The sequence below is a fragment of the Bufo bufo genome, chromosome 5, assembly GCF_905171765.1.
Source record: "Bufo bufo chromosome 5, aBufBuf1.1, whole genome shotgun sequence".
Classification (NCBI taxonomy): Eukaryota; Metazoa; Chordata; class Amphibia; order Anura; family Bufonidae; genus Bufo; species Bufo bufo.
In genome coordinates, this window is record NC_053393.1 from 344,156,714 (window position 1) to 344,174,586 (window position 17,873).

At 41.9% G+C, this 17,873-nt stretch overlaps 1 protein-coding gene across 2 annotated transcripts in view; it reads left to right on the forward strand.

Moving 5' to 3' along the window:
- CDH18 (cadherin 18) overlaps positions 1–17,873 on the forward strand; it is a 601,411-nt gene that overhangs the window by 474,274 nt on the left and 109,264 nt on the right. For both annotated transcript variants that reach the window (XM_040432520.1, XM_040432521.1), the window contains exon 7: positions 4,688–4,824. In XM_040432520.1, the coding sequence (XP_040288454.1) occupies positions 4,688–4,824 (137 nt within the window). The remainder of the gene's footprint in view (positions 1–4,687; positions 4,825–17,873) is intronic.

The following is a 17,873-nucleotide window of genomic DNA, read 5'->3' on the forward strand; positions in this document are numbered from 1 at the left end:
TCCACCCACTCTTCAACCCTGCCCTACTTGCCGGTCTGCACACTTCAGAAAGCGGCAGCAGTTGGCACCTGTGTTTCGTCATCATCAGAGATGTGCTGCGGTGGTCCTCCCATGTCCACATCCTGAAACATAAGTGGCTGGGCATCAGTGCACTCAATCTCTTCCACTTCTGGAGCAGGGCTATGTGGTTGGCCCTAGGAAACCCTGTCAGCAGAGTTATCAAAAAGCATAAGAGACTGCTGCATGACTTGGGGCTCAGACTGCTTGGCTGATTTGCAAGGGGGTGAGGTGAAAGACAGATGCCCATGGGCTGCAGGTGCCAATTCTGTGCTTTCAGCAGGGGACAATGTGAAGGAACTGGAGGCACTGTCAGCCACCCAATCTACTACCACCTCTACTTGTTCTGGCTACACCATTCGTACACCAGTCTTGGGGCTTACAAAATAACACTAAACGTTCTGTCGCCTACATGCACCTGAGGAAGGTGTTTAATTTGGGAGTGTAGCTGGCACAGATCGACCACGTCCTCTCCCTGCAAAAGGAGCTCCACCAACCCCAGCAGCACCACGACCAGGGCCATGTCCCTTATTTGATGCTCTCCTCATTCTTTGAGGTCACCCACTGAACTAACAGACAGTTTAACTGTATTATTTTCCCTGTCGCGTATGCAGTGCAGGTGTACTTCAAGTAAAAAATGGGTAAATGACGTGCACCTAACTAACAGAAGGATTAACTATAACAATTTCCGTGTCACGTATTCAGTGCAGTGCAGGTGTACTTCACGCAATAAATGGCTATATGACATGCACCTAACTAACAGACGGATTAACTATTATATTTTTGTGTCAGGGGTACCAAATACAATGTTGCATTGCACCCACAAAAAATTTGCTGTAGGTTACCCACAGAATTAACAGCCAGATTTATGATTATCTTTCTGTGTCAGGGGTGCAAAGATGGTGCATTGCACCCACAAAAAATTGCTGTAGGTTACCCACAAAATTATCAGCCAGATTTATGATTAGCTTTCTGTGTCTGGGGTGCCAAGATGGTGTATTGCACCCACAAACAAATTGCTGTAGGTCACCCACAGAATTAACAGCCAGATTTGTGATTATCTTTCTGTGTCAGGAGTGCAAAGATGGTGCATTGCACCCACAAAAAATTGCACTAACACTGTCCCTCACTTCAGTTGCCTGCTTTCTGTCCCTTCACTACTGAGAGCTGATGGGCGGTGCTACACGTGATCCAGCTTATATAGAGGCTGGGTCACATGATGCACCGGCCAATCACAGCCATGCCATTAGTAGGCATGACTGTGATGGCTTCTAAGGGCACACAGCTTAAAAGTTTGTTGATTGGCTGCCCTGCAGCCTTTCAACAAGCTTTATCAAATGGCCAAACACCGAACTCAAACTCAAACTTTTCCGGCAAAGTTCGGGTCCGGGTACCAAAAATCGTAAAGTTCGGTATGGACCCGAACTTTACAGTTTGGGTTCGCTCAGCACTACTAATTACCCTATTAAGATTTTGATATACATTGTCCTGAAGTGATTATTAGCCATTTTCTCTGAGGTAAGGTTTCTCTTAAAGTATTTTCATTGTTTATCCACATTTGAGTGATATACAGTATATGCAGCACAATCTGAATGATGGTGTCATTCATAATGAATACATGTTAAAAGTGTTAATCTTTATTTTGAGATTTAAAATAAAATAATGAATTGCAAGTACAGAGTTTCTCAACCATTGTATATGCATGATGTACATGCCACACACTGTACAATACTATCATTAACTAGATCATGAAAATGTATTTTTCAACTTTAGTTACTGTTTCTTTCCAAGTATTTCAAGTAAGGCAAAATATGCAGTGTTAATGTAAAATATAAAACAATGTAGATTCATAACATATCATTTTTTTTTAAAGAGGGTGAAATGAAGGTTTGATTTGCCTTTTTTTCCTATGAACAGATTTAATTGTATACCATGAGGTGTATTCAGATATTTACTTGCACATTGGAAATGTCTGCCATTGTTTTACATTAGAACACCAGGTCGCTACCTCTTGAGTTAGGTTGGCACACAAAGTAGCTGGCCCAAGCAGACCAAGGGGTACCAGTACAAGGTACCAGAGGTACAGACATAGTCAACAGACTGAGTTGTAACCAGGAGCGACAGTGCAGTACCTAAGGATGAGGCAGTGGCAAAGTCGTTCAAGCAATGGTTCAGGGCAGACCGCACAGGTAGAGGTCAGGCAATCCGGGTCAGCAACAAGATTGTCAAGACAGGACATGCAATGATCAAACAGCTAGCAGAATCCAGAAGACAAGCACGGGTCAGGAGTTCAGGAACACAACCACGTACAAAATCAACCTTAGCAGGACACAAGGACCTCAGACATCTGGGTAGATGGCTGGGCCACTTATATAGGTCAGAAAGGCTGGGATTTGTCGGAAGGTCAGCACCGGTCAAATGTGCCTAACCCTTAAATCACAGGAAGTGACATGTGCTGGCCCTTAAACAAAGGTTCTACAGGGAACAGGCTGGAAGGCATGCTGAGCTTGGGGCTGGAAGGAAACTGTGGGGGTGTAGTCTCGGGAGGACAGGGCCTACAAGGACAGAGCCTGAGACTGCGGTGGTGAATAGGGAGACTCTGGCAGCTGGATACTGCTGTTATCTGCCCCGCAATGCGTCTAGACGCGGACAATTATGGAGGCGGCCAGGGAGTACAGTGCTCACCTGAACACAGAGCCCAGGACCATGGTGGTGACTAGGTAAATATCGGTGGTCAGCAAATGCACATACACATACAGAGGTAGCCAGTACCAATATCAGTTGGATAGCGTGCCATCCCAGCAGTGTAACTCAACACCACCTTTAAGCTTTAGAAGCTTTGCACATAATTAAACTAAGTTAGTGAGATAAGGTAGTGGGATTATGCATCAGGTTTCACTTCTACATCTTTAGCATTGAAAATTGTCTGAATAAAACTGCCTAATGAATAAACTTGGGAATGTAACTCCAGTTGCCTGTTACTGTTCAGCTGACATTTTCTATAGCTTCAAGTATTAAGTTAAGGATTGAAATGCAAGGTCCAGATGTCCAGGCCATCTAGGCCAGTAACAATTCATTCACCAATGTCAGGTGAGACGCCCTGTGTGGCGACACAGATTGTACTACCTTCTATAGACATACATAAATGTTAGAGATTAGTAAATTGATTCCAAAATTTCAGTTTCCAATGAATCCAGATTGTTGGGGATCCACCTAGGGACACATCTCATAAAATGGTAGCTGATATTTTATAGTAATGAAGACAGAGAAGAAGGCATCTTCCATCATTTATAGAATAATAAAAAAAAAATACATTTAAAAAATAAAATAGTGTTGTTTGTTTTTAAACAGGCTGTTACCATTGGCTAGCATCTGTTTACCCATGGCCATATATGTTGGTGTCACTTTGTCATTATTAACACTTTCTTGGTGTTGAAAAGCATGAAAGGGGTTGAATGCAGTTCTATAAAAACTCAGTGTTATACACTACTTTTCAGACCAATTACGGCACTTTTGATTTGAATAGCAACAAATTATTCGTAACAAATTGAATCTATTGGTCAATTCAACCAAACCAGACCTGATAGGAATTTTAGAAAATCTGCTCATCTCTATTAACCCTCCTCTTATGTTAGCGTCAGAACCGACCCGTTTTCAGGTTTTGAATGTCTATAAGTATCACATCAATTTGTTTATTGCATCAAGATTTTTTTTACTTTGTCAGGAACCTCTATTTAAACAATGTAATAGAAAAATAATTATTTTCACTAAATTATAAAATACTGTGGTGAAAATTAAGACGTTTATGGTGTTAGGATCAATTCTGACCCAGTTATAATATAGGATTATAGGACACTAATAAGTGACAAAACTGAAATCATAAACACTCTCTCTGCTTAGTAACACTGACAGCCAATCACCTCTCAAACCTGTGAGCTGTAGTTAGGGAGGGGCCCATCTCTTTGCCTGCTTGTCTTCTCCTCTTTACCATTTTTTAAATTTGAAAATGAGAGGTATGCTATCAAAAGAAAGGTCTAAGGGGTCACACCATATTAAAACCAATCTTTTCAAGGATAAAGAAGCCTAACAAGGTAACCAAGAGGTAAGAAACAAATTGGATGATAAATAATTGTTCAGAGGGTATTTTATGGCTGATTTAAGACACGGGTCAAAACCGACCCGTTAACATCATGGATAGTAACAGAAAGCTAACATAAGAGGAGGGTTAAATGAGGAAATAAATGGTGCTGGATTGGAACTGATCTTATTCTTCTTCCATACTCTTCCTCCCTCATCCATTGCCCTCTACCCTCTTCCTTCCTCTTTTACTTCTTTATTTCTTTTTAGTTTAGCTTTTTCTCCTCTTCATATGAATGAAAAACATATACCTTTGTAACTTGACATATGTATAAAGTTGGTAATTTATATCAGATGGGTAATGGGAAATTGAAAATGGTAACTTAAATTGTACATAAAATATACAGTCATGAAATATTATATAAATATGTTCATATGCTTTTATAACTAAAAGAGCTGCATACATAGTTGTAACTTTCTTGACAGCATATGTACCATAGTTGTTTTTTCTCCGTGTGCACAGAGTATGAACTACTTTGTTTAACTTTGACAGGTATTTCATGGATAATAATTTACAAGAAGAGAAGATTTTTGAAATTGATTCAAAAAATGGTGTAATTAAGACAACAAAACGACTGGATCGGGAGGAAATCCCCTGGTACAATATTACAGTATCAGCATCAGAGATAGGTATGCATACAAAGTTTGCAATCATTATAGAAGTAATGCAGCAGCTTAGTCATTGAGTGACTGATTTGTATTTATTTTGAAATCTAAACTACAGAAACATGTTGCATGTGGAAAATGGATTTAACGCAAAACAGTCAAGATGGGATTTAGGCCTCATGCACACTGCCATAACCATTTTTGCCGTCAGCAAATTGCAGATCCGCAAGACAAGGATGCTAGCCGTATGTTTTCCGCATTTTGAGGTTTGCTAAATCATACGTAAAATAGACAAGTATAGGACATATTCTATTTTTTTGTATTTTTTTTGCTGGGCAATGGAGTGGAAGTGCGGATGCGGACGGCACACGTTGGGGATTCATTAAAATGCTGATTGGATGTGGGCCACATCCACAGTCGCGTGCATGAGGCCTTAAGTGTAGATTTCAGTTTTAATTTAATGGTTTTAATGAAAATATGGAGGTTTCTGTTCATCGGCGATCTCCATTCACTTACTCTGGAGATGGACAGGAGAAATAGCACATGTGCAGTCTGTCCCCAGTGTAAGTAAACTGAGCGCAGCACCAGTAAGTAGTTGTGCAGGCCTGCAAGTAAACAACGATCAGGCATATTAAACCTTCAGACATTGGCACCCATGGTTTAATAATACCTATTATTAGCTTGAATGTGATGTTCCAATCATATTTGTAGCTAGTAATAAATAGATAGTGGCCAAACCCTTTAAAGTCTACAATGAAATATGCACAGCATTTTTGTTTGTGAATTTTTTTTACTGGTGTTATTATTAGACACTTCCCTTTAGAAGTGAAAACTGCAAGACAAAACATGTTTATTGTCTTCCCAACATTTCATGTACATTTATATCATAATGGCTGAAAGGGTGTATTGAGTGGGCTCAGAAGCTAAACCTTTTCCTTAGGCCTCATGCACACGACCGTTGTTGTGGTCCGCATCCGAGTCCCATTTTTTGCGGCTCGGGTGCGGACCCACACTTCAATGGGGCTGCAAAAGATGCGGACAGCACTCCGTATGCTGTCCGCATACGTTGCACCGTTCCGTGGCCCCACAAAAAAATATAACATGTCCTATTCTTGTCCGTTTTTGCGGACAAGAATAGGCATTTCTACAATGGGCCGCCCGTTCCGCAAATTGCGGAAGGCACACGGGCGGCTTCCATTTTTTGCGGATCCGCGGTCGTGTGCATGAGGCCTTAATCAGTGAGTGCCAGCTCTGTAATATAACTAACACCCACACACAATGACCAAGATCAGAAATAACTGTTATCCCAATCATTTAACCCCTCAGATGACTTAAGCAGTTAGACAAGGTAACGGTTCTTATAAAAAAAAATCCACCGGTTGTCATTGTAAATCCTCTGTGGCAGGCTTTAAAGTGAATCTTTCACCAAAAATGTAATGCAATCTTCAAGCAGCAGGAGAAAAAGATGAGCAACTATATATACAGTGCCTTGAAAAAGTATTCCTTGAACTTTTCCAAATTTTTTCACATTACACCCACAAACCTATATGTATTCTATTTGGATTTTATGTGACAGACCAACACAAAGTAGTAAGTATGTGTGAAGTGAAAAGAAAATTATACATCGTTTTAAAAATTTGTAATAACTAAAGATCTGGAAAGTGTGTTGCACATTTGCATTCCGCCCCTGTACTCTGATACCCCTAAATATAATCCAGTGTGACAAATTGCCTTCAGTAGTCACCTAATTAGTAAATAGAGTTCACATATGTGTAATTTATTCTCAGCATAACTACAACTGTTCTGTGAAGGCCTCAAAGGTTTCTTAGGCTACTTTCACATACGTGTTTTGGTTTCAGGTTTTGAGATCTGGCAGAGGACCTCAAAACCTGATTAAAATGGTTCAGTTTTGATTACAAATCAGTATGCCGAATCTTAAAAACGGAATGTCAAAATGCTAATATGAAGGTAGCCTTAGAGAACATTAGTGATCCAATAGCATCAGGAAAGCCAAGAAACACATCAGACAGGTCAGGGATAAAGTTCTATAAAAGTGTAAAGTAGGGTTAGGCTATAAAAAATTATCCCAAGCTATGAACATTTAATTGAGCACTATTAATTCTATCATTCAAAAATGGAAGGAGTAGGACACAACCGCCACCTTACTAGGACATGGCTATCAACCTAAACTGACAGTCCAGGCAAGGAGAGCACTAGTTAGAGAAGCAGCCATGGTAACTCTACAGCTCAGGTGGGACAATCTGTCCACAGGACGACTATTAGTCATGTACTCCACAAATCTGGCCTTTATGGAAGGATGGCAAGAAAAAAGTCATTTTTAAAGCAAGCCATAAGAAATCCAGTTTGCAGTTTGCCACAAGTCATGTAGGAGACACAACAAACATGTGGAAGAAGGTGCTCTGATCAGATGAGACCAAACTTTAACTTTGGCCTAAATGGGAAACTCTGTGGGAGAGATTTATCAAACTAGTGTGAAGGAAAACTGTCTTAGGATCCCCTATCAACCAATATGATTTGATCTTCTATTTTCCAAAAGAGTTCTAAAAAAATAAAAGGTGGAATCTGATTGGTTGCTGTGGGCAACTAAACCAGTCTTCCTTTATACCCGATTTGATAAATCTCCCCCTATGTAACAGAAAACTAACAGTGCACATCACCCTAAACACATCATCTCCACCGTGAAACATGGTGGTGGTGGCAGCACCATGCTGTGGGGATGCTTTTCTTCAGCAGGGACAGGGAAGATGGTCAGAGCTGATAGGAAGATGGATAGAGCTAAAGGGTAATCCTGGAGGAAAACCTGGTAGAGGCTGCAAAAGACTTGAGACTGGGGTGGAGGTACTTTGGAATGGTTTAGATCAAAGCTTATTCATGTGTTAGAATGGTCCAGACCTAAATCACATTGAGAATCTGTGGCAAGACTTAAAAATTGCTGTTCACAGACAATCTTCATTAATCTGACTGAGCTTAAACTATTTTTTAAAGAAGAATGGGCAAAAATTTCAACCTCTGGATGTGCAAAGCTGGTAGAGACACACCCAAAAGCCTTGCAACTGTAATTGCAGCTAAAGTTGGTCCTACAAATTGACTCAGGAAGGCTTAATACAAATGTACGCCAAACTACCAGATTGAATTTTTTTAAAACCATGTATTTTATTTACAGTACACTTCACAATTACTTGCTACTTTTTGTTGGTCTATCACATAAAATCCAAATAAAATATGTTTACGCTTGTGGGTGAAACATGAAAAGAATTTGGAAAAGGTCAAGGGGTATGAATACTTTTTTCAAGGCATTAGATAGATAGCTAGATAGATAGATCAAGATATAAATAAATATATATAGCATCAGAAAAACTGTAGCACACCAAGAGATTCAGTGAAGGAAACGGTGTTGTTTATTCACCCATGACCGTGCAATGTTCCAGTCCTCTCCAGGATCTTTCTCAAGTATGGTACTTGAGAAAGATCCTAGTGAGGATTGAAACGTTGTGAATGGGTGAATAAACAAAATCATTTTCTTCACTGAATCTCTTAGTGTGCTGGGGATTTTCTGATGCTGTTCATGGTGCCTTGGTCAAGGTTGTTTAGGCTGGCACCCATTTATGATTAGGAGTGATTCCTTTTTTTTTTAATATTTGCTCTGTCATTATAACCTTTCCCTGTGTATGTACATGTTATTACTAGCATACACTACTCACAAAAATCTAGCGATATTTGACTCGTTGGGTAACTCGAGTTGCGAGTAAATAACTGGTTGCTTCTCATAGTGATGCATTCACATGGGTTTATGGCCATCATATTGTAGGTCCCCTACATTGTTGTGAGTAGTGGTTTTCTATATTTGGTCTCAATGAACATTGTCTATAGTGTTATAGCTATTTGTATGTCAACATTGTTGTTGCAGTTAGCATACGCTATGATGCGATCTGTATTTAGCCACAGCAAATATCGCTAATAGCGTTATAGTTCTTCATGTCTCACTTGTGGTGAGTAGTATATGCTATACTACAGTATATACCAGGCATGCTCAACCTGCGGCCCTCCAGCGGTTGTAAAACTACAACTCCCACAATGCCCTGCTGTAGGCTGATAGCTGTAGGCTATTCGGGCATGCTGGGAGTTGTAGTTTTGCAACAGCTGGAGGGCCGCAGGTTGAGCATGCCTGGTATATACTATACTAAATGCTATACTGTAGTCTATATTTAGTTTCATTGAACATCATCATTATTATAGTTAATCTTCACTGTTACCTGTGTCATTATTGCCATAAGCATTATCATTTTTATACAGTGTAACATTGCTGGCTCATTTCTCACTGAGCAGGTATACTGTAACATTCTGTTAAAAAAAAAAAAAGTCTGATTGTTGCCCTGATCCATTCTTGCCTTGATTACTATGACTTTTTATTAATTGGTCTCCCCCTCACTACGCCCCGTGCCAGTCATTGCACTGGTTGCCCACACAGTAAACTGCTGATTCTCACCCACAAAGCTCTCCACAATGCTGCACCTCTCTATATTTCCTCCCTCATTTCTGGCTACCACCCTGCGAATGCTCCAGACCCTTCCAATGATTTAAGACTTACATCCACCATAGTCTGAACCTCTCTTTCTTCAACACTTCTCTTGAGCTGCACCAGTTCTCAGGAATGCCTTACCCCAAGCAATTAGGTTAATTGCCAACATCCACAGTTTAAGGCATTCTCTAAAACACATCTTTTCAGGATGGCCTATGACATCCCCTAATCTAACTCTTCTCCATTCACACAAACACCCAACCTCATGCTTCAGAGCCTGATCATCATCTAACAGTATCCACCAGCATATGGAAATGACTAAACCGCTTTTCCAGACAAAAACAAATCTTTAGACATAAACAACAGAAATAAACAAGTCAGAAGGTCAGTGTGTCTGTTTTTTCCCTCCAATACATTGCATAGGTAGAAAGTCATAAAGTCCCTCAGTATTAGTTGGCTGTGCATTAACCCTTTCCACAGTGCAGTAGAGCTATCGTGTAATAACAGTGCAAATGAACAGGGTATCTTACAATGAACATATAAATATAGTTCAACACTATGGAATACTAAAAACAACACCATAAATCCCAGTGCAAATTAACCCTTCAAAGTGCAATAAAGTAGGGAGATAACAATAAGAGCAAATTCCCATAGTCCAAAGTTCCTTTGCTCCAAATCACTACATTGGCAGCAGTTCCCTGTTTGTCCACAACTGTCCTAGGAATGTTGTGGCCAAAACTGATTCTAGCTTTCTGCTGCCTGAGGCGAAAATTTAAATTCTGTGTTCAACCTCCCACACCCCCAGCCCTACCACTAAAGGCATATTTGAATTGGACATTTAATACAACACTAAATACCTTTTACATCCAGTGATGTCTCTTTCCTCATCTCCATTCGGACCAGGCTGCAATGCAAAATTATTTCAGCTATTGTACTTCTCGTTTCTGCAGGGTTTGCCACACAGGCATCTTGGGTTCCTACTAGGGATGAGCGAACCTGAACTTTGCGAATTCGGGTACCCGGACCTGAACCTGGACTTTTTCACTGAAGTTCGGGTTCGGTGTATGAGTGATTTTATTATTTTCTGTTATAACATGGTTATATAGGAAAATAACAGCATTCTTAAGACAGAATGCAAAAGAATATGGTCATTTAAGGGTTAAAAAAACTCACTTCATCCTTTTGATCATGCTGCAGCAGTCACCTATCTTCATTCAGCAGGACCTGCTAAAGGACCTGCGATGTGTGCGATGGTGTCTATGTGCGCTGACATCTTTGCGCACATCCCAGGTTCTTCGTCAGGTCCTGCTGAATGAAGATAGAAGAGACTGCTGCAGCACGATCAAGTGGATAAGGTTAGTTGTTTCTTTTAACCCCTAAATGGCTATATTCTTTTGCATTCTGTCTTAATAATGCTATTATTTTCCGATATAACCATGTTATAATGGAAAATAATAAAGTGAAGCTCAGGCCCGCATTGAGTTCAATGAGGTTCGGGGTCAAATTCGGGTCAAGTTCTTGTCCCGAACCCGAACTTTGACCTGAAGTTTGGCCGAACCCGGCGAACCCGAACTTCCATTGGTTCACTCATCTCTATTTCCTACATTTCCATAATCTTCCCCCTTCTGGTACCCCAAAAGTGTTATTCTACTGCCACCCCCAATACTGTGCCTGCTGTTCTCCCCAACGCCCCCAAATATTGTACTTGAAAAATAAAAGTACCATACAGATAGTCCTCAAAGTGTTCCCAAAAGTCCCACCAATGCTAATAAGTCTCTCAGAGTAACAATTACTTTAGTAATAGTGCCCCCAACAGTGCCCCCAATAGTGATAATATTCCCCAAGAGTGTCCCATTAGTAACAATGCCCTTAGTATTGTGCCCAATAATAATGTCCCTAATAGTACCCCCAGTATTAAAGGGGTTGTCCGAGTTATTTTTTTTGTTCTTTCTATGTTTCTAAATAGGCAAATGTAACAGCTTTCCAATTAACTCACTTTATCTGCAGTTGCTGGTTTCTCAGATTTCACTGAGGGTCACATGACCTGTGATGTCAGCTTCTCTCCCTGCTCTGATAATGTTCGTGCACAAGCCTGTAAACGAGACGTCACTGTGCTGGCCACGCCCCCTGCACTGCTGCTGCTTATTGCTCTCTCCCAGGATTCTTAACCCCTTCAGCTACACAGACTCAGGGCTGAAGTGTTTACTGTGTTGCTACAGGCAGTGAGGAGACAAATGCTGGGCACAGGAGCTGAAAGAGAAGTTCTGCAGAGCATTGCAGGTAGGGGGAAGATCCTGTGTGTATCAGCAGTGTCATTATACAGCTGGGACTTGTAGTTCTATACATACAACATTCTGCTGAGTCTCCCAGCAGGCAGACATGTCACTCAGGGCAGCTCTTGTATTCACTCCCTTAGTAGTGTCATTATACAGCTGGGACTTGTAGTTCTACACATACAACATGCTACTGAGTCTCCCAGCAGGCAGAAATGTCACTCAGGGCAGCACTTGTATTCACTCCCTTAGCAGTGTCATTATACAGCTGGGACTTGTAGTCCTACACATACAACATGCTGCTGAGTCTCCCAACAGGCAGATATGTCACTCAGGGCAGCACTTGTATTCACTCCCTTAGCAGTGTCATTGTACAGCTGGGACTTGTAGTTCTACACATACAACATGCTGCAGAGTCTCCCAGCAGGCAGACATGTCACTCAGGGCAGCACTTGTATTCTCCCCCTTAGCAGAGCAGGGGGAGGGGCAGAGATTGTTTTTATTGCAAGTAAACAAAGGGCCAGAAGAGAACCAGGGAAATGAGGAAATAGATATTTGTTTTGCCTAAAACTTGCTTAGCTTAGTTATATATTGCTGACCATCAGATTTACAGTGCTATATTGTTTTCCATAACTTGGAAAACCCATTTAACCCTTAGGATACTGGAGTTTTTTTAGTTTTTGCGGTTTCATTTTTCTTCCCTATTTTCCGTGTGCCATAACTTTTTATATCTCCAGTCACATAGCGACATAAGTGCCTATTCCTTACGGGACAAGTTGTACTTTCTAATGCCACCATTAATTATGGCATAAAATGTAGTGGAAAGCAGGAAAAAAATTCCAAATGGGGTGCAATTGGAAAAAAAAACACAATCCCACCACCGTTTTACGGGTTTTGTTCCCACTGTGTCTTGTTTATGGCAAAACTGACCCATGCCCTTCTTTCTCTGGGTCAGTACGATTACAAAGATACCCCATATGTATAGTTTTTTTATGTGTAAATAGTATAAGAATAAATGTAAACTTTGAGAATTTTTTATTTTTTTTACATCACCATATTCTGACCTTCATAACTTTTTTATACTTATATCTAATGAGCTGTTTAGGGGCTCATTTTTTGCAGGTCAATTCATAGTTTTTATTGATACAATTTTGGAGTGTGCGTGACTTTTGGATCACATTTTATAAAAAAATTTTGGTTAAGAGAAGCAATGAAAAAATGGAAAATCGGCCATTTTGAAACTTTTTTCCGTTATGGGCGTTTTCGGTCATGGTGATACCCAGGATGTTTATATTTTGTGTTATTTAGGCTTTTTTTTTATTATACGGAGAAGGGGGTGATTTAAACTTGTATATATATATATATATATTTATTTTTTTTCATTTGTTATCATCATTTTAAGGTTCATAAATGATTTTATAAATTATGTTTTTGAATTTTTCATTTTGACCTATAAGCGATTTAAAAAATGACAATTAGCATTTTGCTCATTTCTAATGTTGGTCTTCCCTCTGGTGGCCAAAATAAGAATTGCAGCATTAATGCTCTGAATTTCTTCATAGAGATTCAGCGCATGTACTGAAGTCCTGATTGGCTGCATGTTTTTGCACATTTAGGTGCCGTGATCTCACTTGATTACGGCATCTTAAAGGGGTTATCCGAGTTAATAAAAATAAAAAAAAACCTCTTAAAACCCATCAGGATATACAGTACATATAATTTGGTTAAGCTAGATTTCATCAAGTTAAAACCCATATGCACACCTTTTCATGGTTCTGTCATTGCTTTGTTTACATGCTGAGGGGGCGTATAACAACAATGCCTGAGCTCTGCCTCATGAATATTTGTGGGCGTGAACAATCTGACCTTCCCCTCACCCTGCTCTGCACATCCTAACTTTTCATAAACCAGTCACATGATCATCTCCTACCTCACACAGACAGATCATCCTGTCACATTGCAGAAACACAGGCTCTATGTATCTAAGCTCTATGGCAGCTCTGTGTATCTAAGCTCTATGGCAGCTCTGTGTATCTAAGCTCTATGGCAGCTCTGTGTATCTAAGCTCTATGGCAGCTCTGTGTATCTAAGCTCTATGGCAGCTATGTGTATCTAAGCTCTATGGCAGCTATGTGTATCTAAGCTCTGTGTATCTAAGCTCTATGGCAGCTCTGTGTATCTAAGCTCAATGGCAGCTCTGTGTATCTAAGCTCTATGGCAGCTCTGTGTATCTAAGCTCTATGGCAGCTCTGTGTATCTAAGCTCTATGGCAGCTCTGTGTATCTAAGCTCTATGGCAGCTCTGTGTATCTAAGCTCTATGGCAGCTCTGTGTATCTAAGCTCTTTGGCAGCTCTGTGTATCTAAGCTCTATGGCAGCTCTGTGTATCTAAGCTCTATGGCAGCTCTGTGTATCTAAGCTCTATGTATCTAATCTATATGGCAGCTCTGTGTATCTAAGCTATATAGCAGCTCTGTGTATCTAAGTTCTATGGCAGCTCTGTGTATCTAAGCTCTATGGCAGCTCTGTGTATCTAAGCTCTATGGCAGCTCTGTGTATCTAAGCTCTATGGCAGCTCTGTGTATCTAAGCTCTATGGCAGCTCTGTGTATCTAAGCTCTATGTCAGTTCTGTGTATCTAAGCTCTATGGCAGCTATGTGTATCTAAGCTATATGTATCTAAGCTCTATGGCAGCTCTGTGTATCTAAGCTCTATGGCAGCTCTGTGTATCTTAGCTCTATGGCAGCTCTGTGTATCTAAGCTCTATGGCAGCTCTGTGTATCTAAGCTCTATGGCAGCTCTGTGTATCTAAGCTCTATGGCAGCTCTGTGTATCTAAGCTCTATGGCAGCTCTGTGTATTTAAGCTCTATGGCAACTCTGTGTATCTAAGCTCTATGGCAGCTCTGTGTATCTAAGCTCTAAGGCAGCTCTGTGTATCTAAGCTCTGAGGCAGCTCTGTGTATGTATCTAATATAGCTTAGATAGATATAGGGGTCATATATGACACCTATATCTATCTAAGCTATATTACAGCCATATCTATGTTGACTATATACTATGTAGTCACTGTCCCCCCTCCCCCCCATACACAATGCAGTGTGCTTCACCCCTCCATACACACAATATACACAATGCAGTGTCCCCACCCCTCTATACACACACAATATACACAATTCAGTGTCCCCCACCCCTCCATACACACAATATACACAATGCAGTGTCCCCCATCCCCTCCATACACACAATATACACAATGAAGTGTCCCCCACCCCTCCATACACACAATATACACAATGCAGTGTCCCCCACCCCTCCATACACACACAATATACACAATGAAGTGTCCCCCACCCCTCCATACACACAATATACACAATGAAGTGTCCCCACCCCTCCATACACACAATATACACAATGCAGTGTCCCCCACCCCTCTATACACACACAATATACACAATGAAGTGTCCCCCACCCCTCCATACACACTATACACCCAATGCAGTGTCCCCCTCCCCCACCCCATACACCCAATGCAGTGTCCCACACCCCTCCATACACCCAATGCAGTGTCCCCCAGCCCTCCATACACACAATGCAGTGTCCCCCACCCCTCCATACACACAATACAGTGTCCCACACCCCTCCATACACACAATGCAGTGGTCCCCCCCCACCCCTCCATACACACAATGCAGTGTCCCCCACCCCTCCATGCACACAATACACACAATGCAGTGTCCCACACCCCTCCATACACACAATGCAGTGTCCCCCTCCCCCACCCCTCCATACACACAATGCAGTGTCCCACACCCCTCCATACACACAATGCAGTGTCCCCCTCCCCCACCCCTCCATACACACAATGCAGTGTCCCACACCCCTCCATACACACAATGCAGTGGTCCCCCCCTCACCCCTCCATACACACAATGCAGTGTCCCCCACCCCTCCATGCACACAATACACACAATGCAGTGTCCCACACCCCTCCATACACACAATGCAGTGTCCCCCTCCCCCACCCCTCCATACACACAATGCAGTGTCCCACACCCCTCCATACACACAATGCAGTGTCCCCCTCCCCCACCCCTCCATACACACAATGCAGTGTCCCCCACCTTCCTCGGGAAACCTAAGAGCCCAGGCAGAAGCACATGTCTTTACTCTCCAGTGTAAACAGCAGGGAGGGAGGGTCTTTCATCTGATTGGCTGTCCTGACTTGCCTTCTCCCTTTTATTGGCTGAGCTACTTGTCCTTTATTCCTGCTCCTGGATCACAGCAACATAGCGACTGGCAGCACCTGGGCAACCCTTTCCTTATCAGAGCTCTCCTGTACACTCTTTCAGTGCAACACAGGAGCTTCTGTTTTGCACAGTAATGACAGCCCTGCTGCTCTATTGATATGCTAATGAGATCGCGGCAGAGAGGGGGCGGGCACCAAAGGCTCTGACGTCTCGTTTACAGAGCTGGGCCACTCCCTCAAGCAGGGAGAAGCTTGTAAACGAGACGCCAGCACCAGAGAAGGGTTGATGACGTCGGGGGTCACATGACCCAAATCAGCAGTGTGGAAACAGTGCAAAATCAATAAAGTGAGTACATTAGAAATGTATCTTTAATAATGTATAAAGCAGCCCTAACACATATTTTTTTAAGTCGGATAACCCCTTTAAGCATTTAATTACCGTGATCGGCATTATTGTTGGTTGCGGTAATTAGCCGCAGGTCTCTGCTATTTGAAACATCAGAGACTTGCCGGCCATGACCCCCTCTGCACGCTTGAGCAGGCTTTTTTCTTGCACAGCTCTACCAGCGCCATACATGTGTGGCGCTGGTAGAAAAAGGGTTAATAATGTTCCCCCTGTAGTGCCCTCATATGATGAGTTATCACTATGTTATTTATGATGTTTCATAGGACAGCAGGTAACATAGTAACATAGTGACATCTACTACATAATCTGTACTCTGAGAGTTGCTACTATGTTACCTGTGGTCTTACATAGTATTATGGGTGGCATCTACTGCATTATTTGTGCTCAGTGAGTTATCACTGTGTTATCTACAGTGTTATATAGGACTGTAGGCAACATCTACCTTATGATCTGTCCTCTTAGAGTTATAACTGTATTATCTGTGGTGTTACATAGGACAGCAGGTGACATCTACTATATTATGTGCACTCAGAGTTATCACTGTATCATCTGTGGACTGTGGAATTACATAAGACTGTAGTTGACATCTACCACATTATCTGCACAGAGAATTATCACTGTATTATCTGTGGTGTTACATGGGACTGCAGGTAAAATCTATTAAATTATCTACACTCTGTTCATGAAGCTACATGACAAATATCATGCAGTATATAATGTAGTAGATAATACATGCAGTCCTATGCAACACCAAAGATAACATAGAGATCTCAGGGGCAAGGTGATATATCAGGTATTGTACCAATGCCTGAGGCTCAAAGGGAAGGGGACGCCTATTGCAGCCCCTTAGTCAGTGTGCCTATTGAATATTCAGTCTTCATACTCTGGGAGCTATAATAAATTTTTTTTTCTTGTGGGGCAATCGGGCATTAGACTAGTATCTGTAGTCTACTGTCTAGCGCAGCCCTGATGTTCAAGGGACCACCGCCGGGAATAGCAAGTTGCTATCCCCAGCAATGGATCCCTGCCAGTCCACAATTGTATTTCCATCCTTATGATGCAGATATGGTTGAAAGTTGTGGTACTGTTTGACCCTCCTGTAATGGAGCCTGCTGGGGCCCCACTCAACTGAGTTGTTGGCATGGTGTTAAAGACTGCCACTACCTATACCCTAACTAGCTGATTAGTGCTTAGCTTGCTGCTCCATTGGGATGGTGGTACAGAACGCTGGTTCACGGGTTGGACCCCCACCAATTAATCAGTTATCACTAGGGATGAGCGAAACCGAACTGTATAGTTCGGGTTCGTACCGAATTTTGGGGTGTCCGTGACACGGACCCGAACCCGAACATTTTCGTAAAAGTCCGGGTTCGGTGTTCGGCGCTTTCTTGGCGCTTTCTTGGCGCTTTCTTGGCGCTTTTTGAAAGGCTGCAAAGCAGCCAATCAACAAGCGTCATACTACTTGCCCCAAGAGGCCATCACAGCCTTGCCTACTATTGGCATGGCTGTGATTGGCCAGTGCAGCATGTGACCCAGCCTCTATATAAGCTTGGGTCACGTAGCGCTGCACGTCACTCTGCTGATTCAAGCATAGGGAGAGGTTGC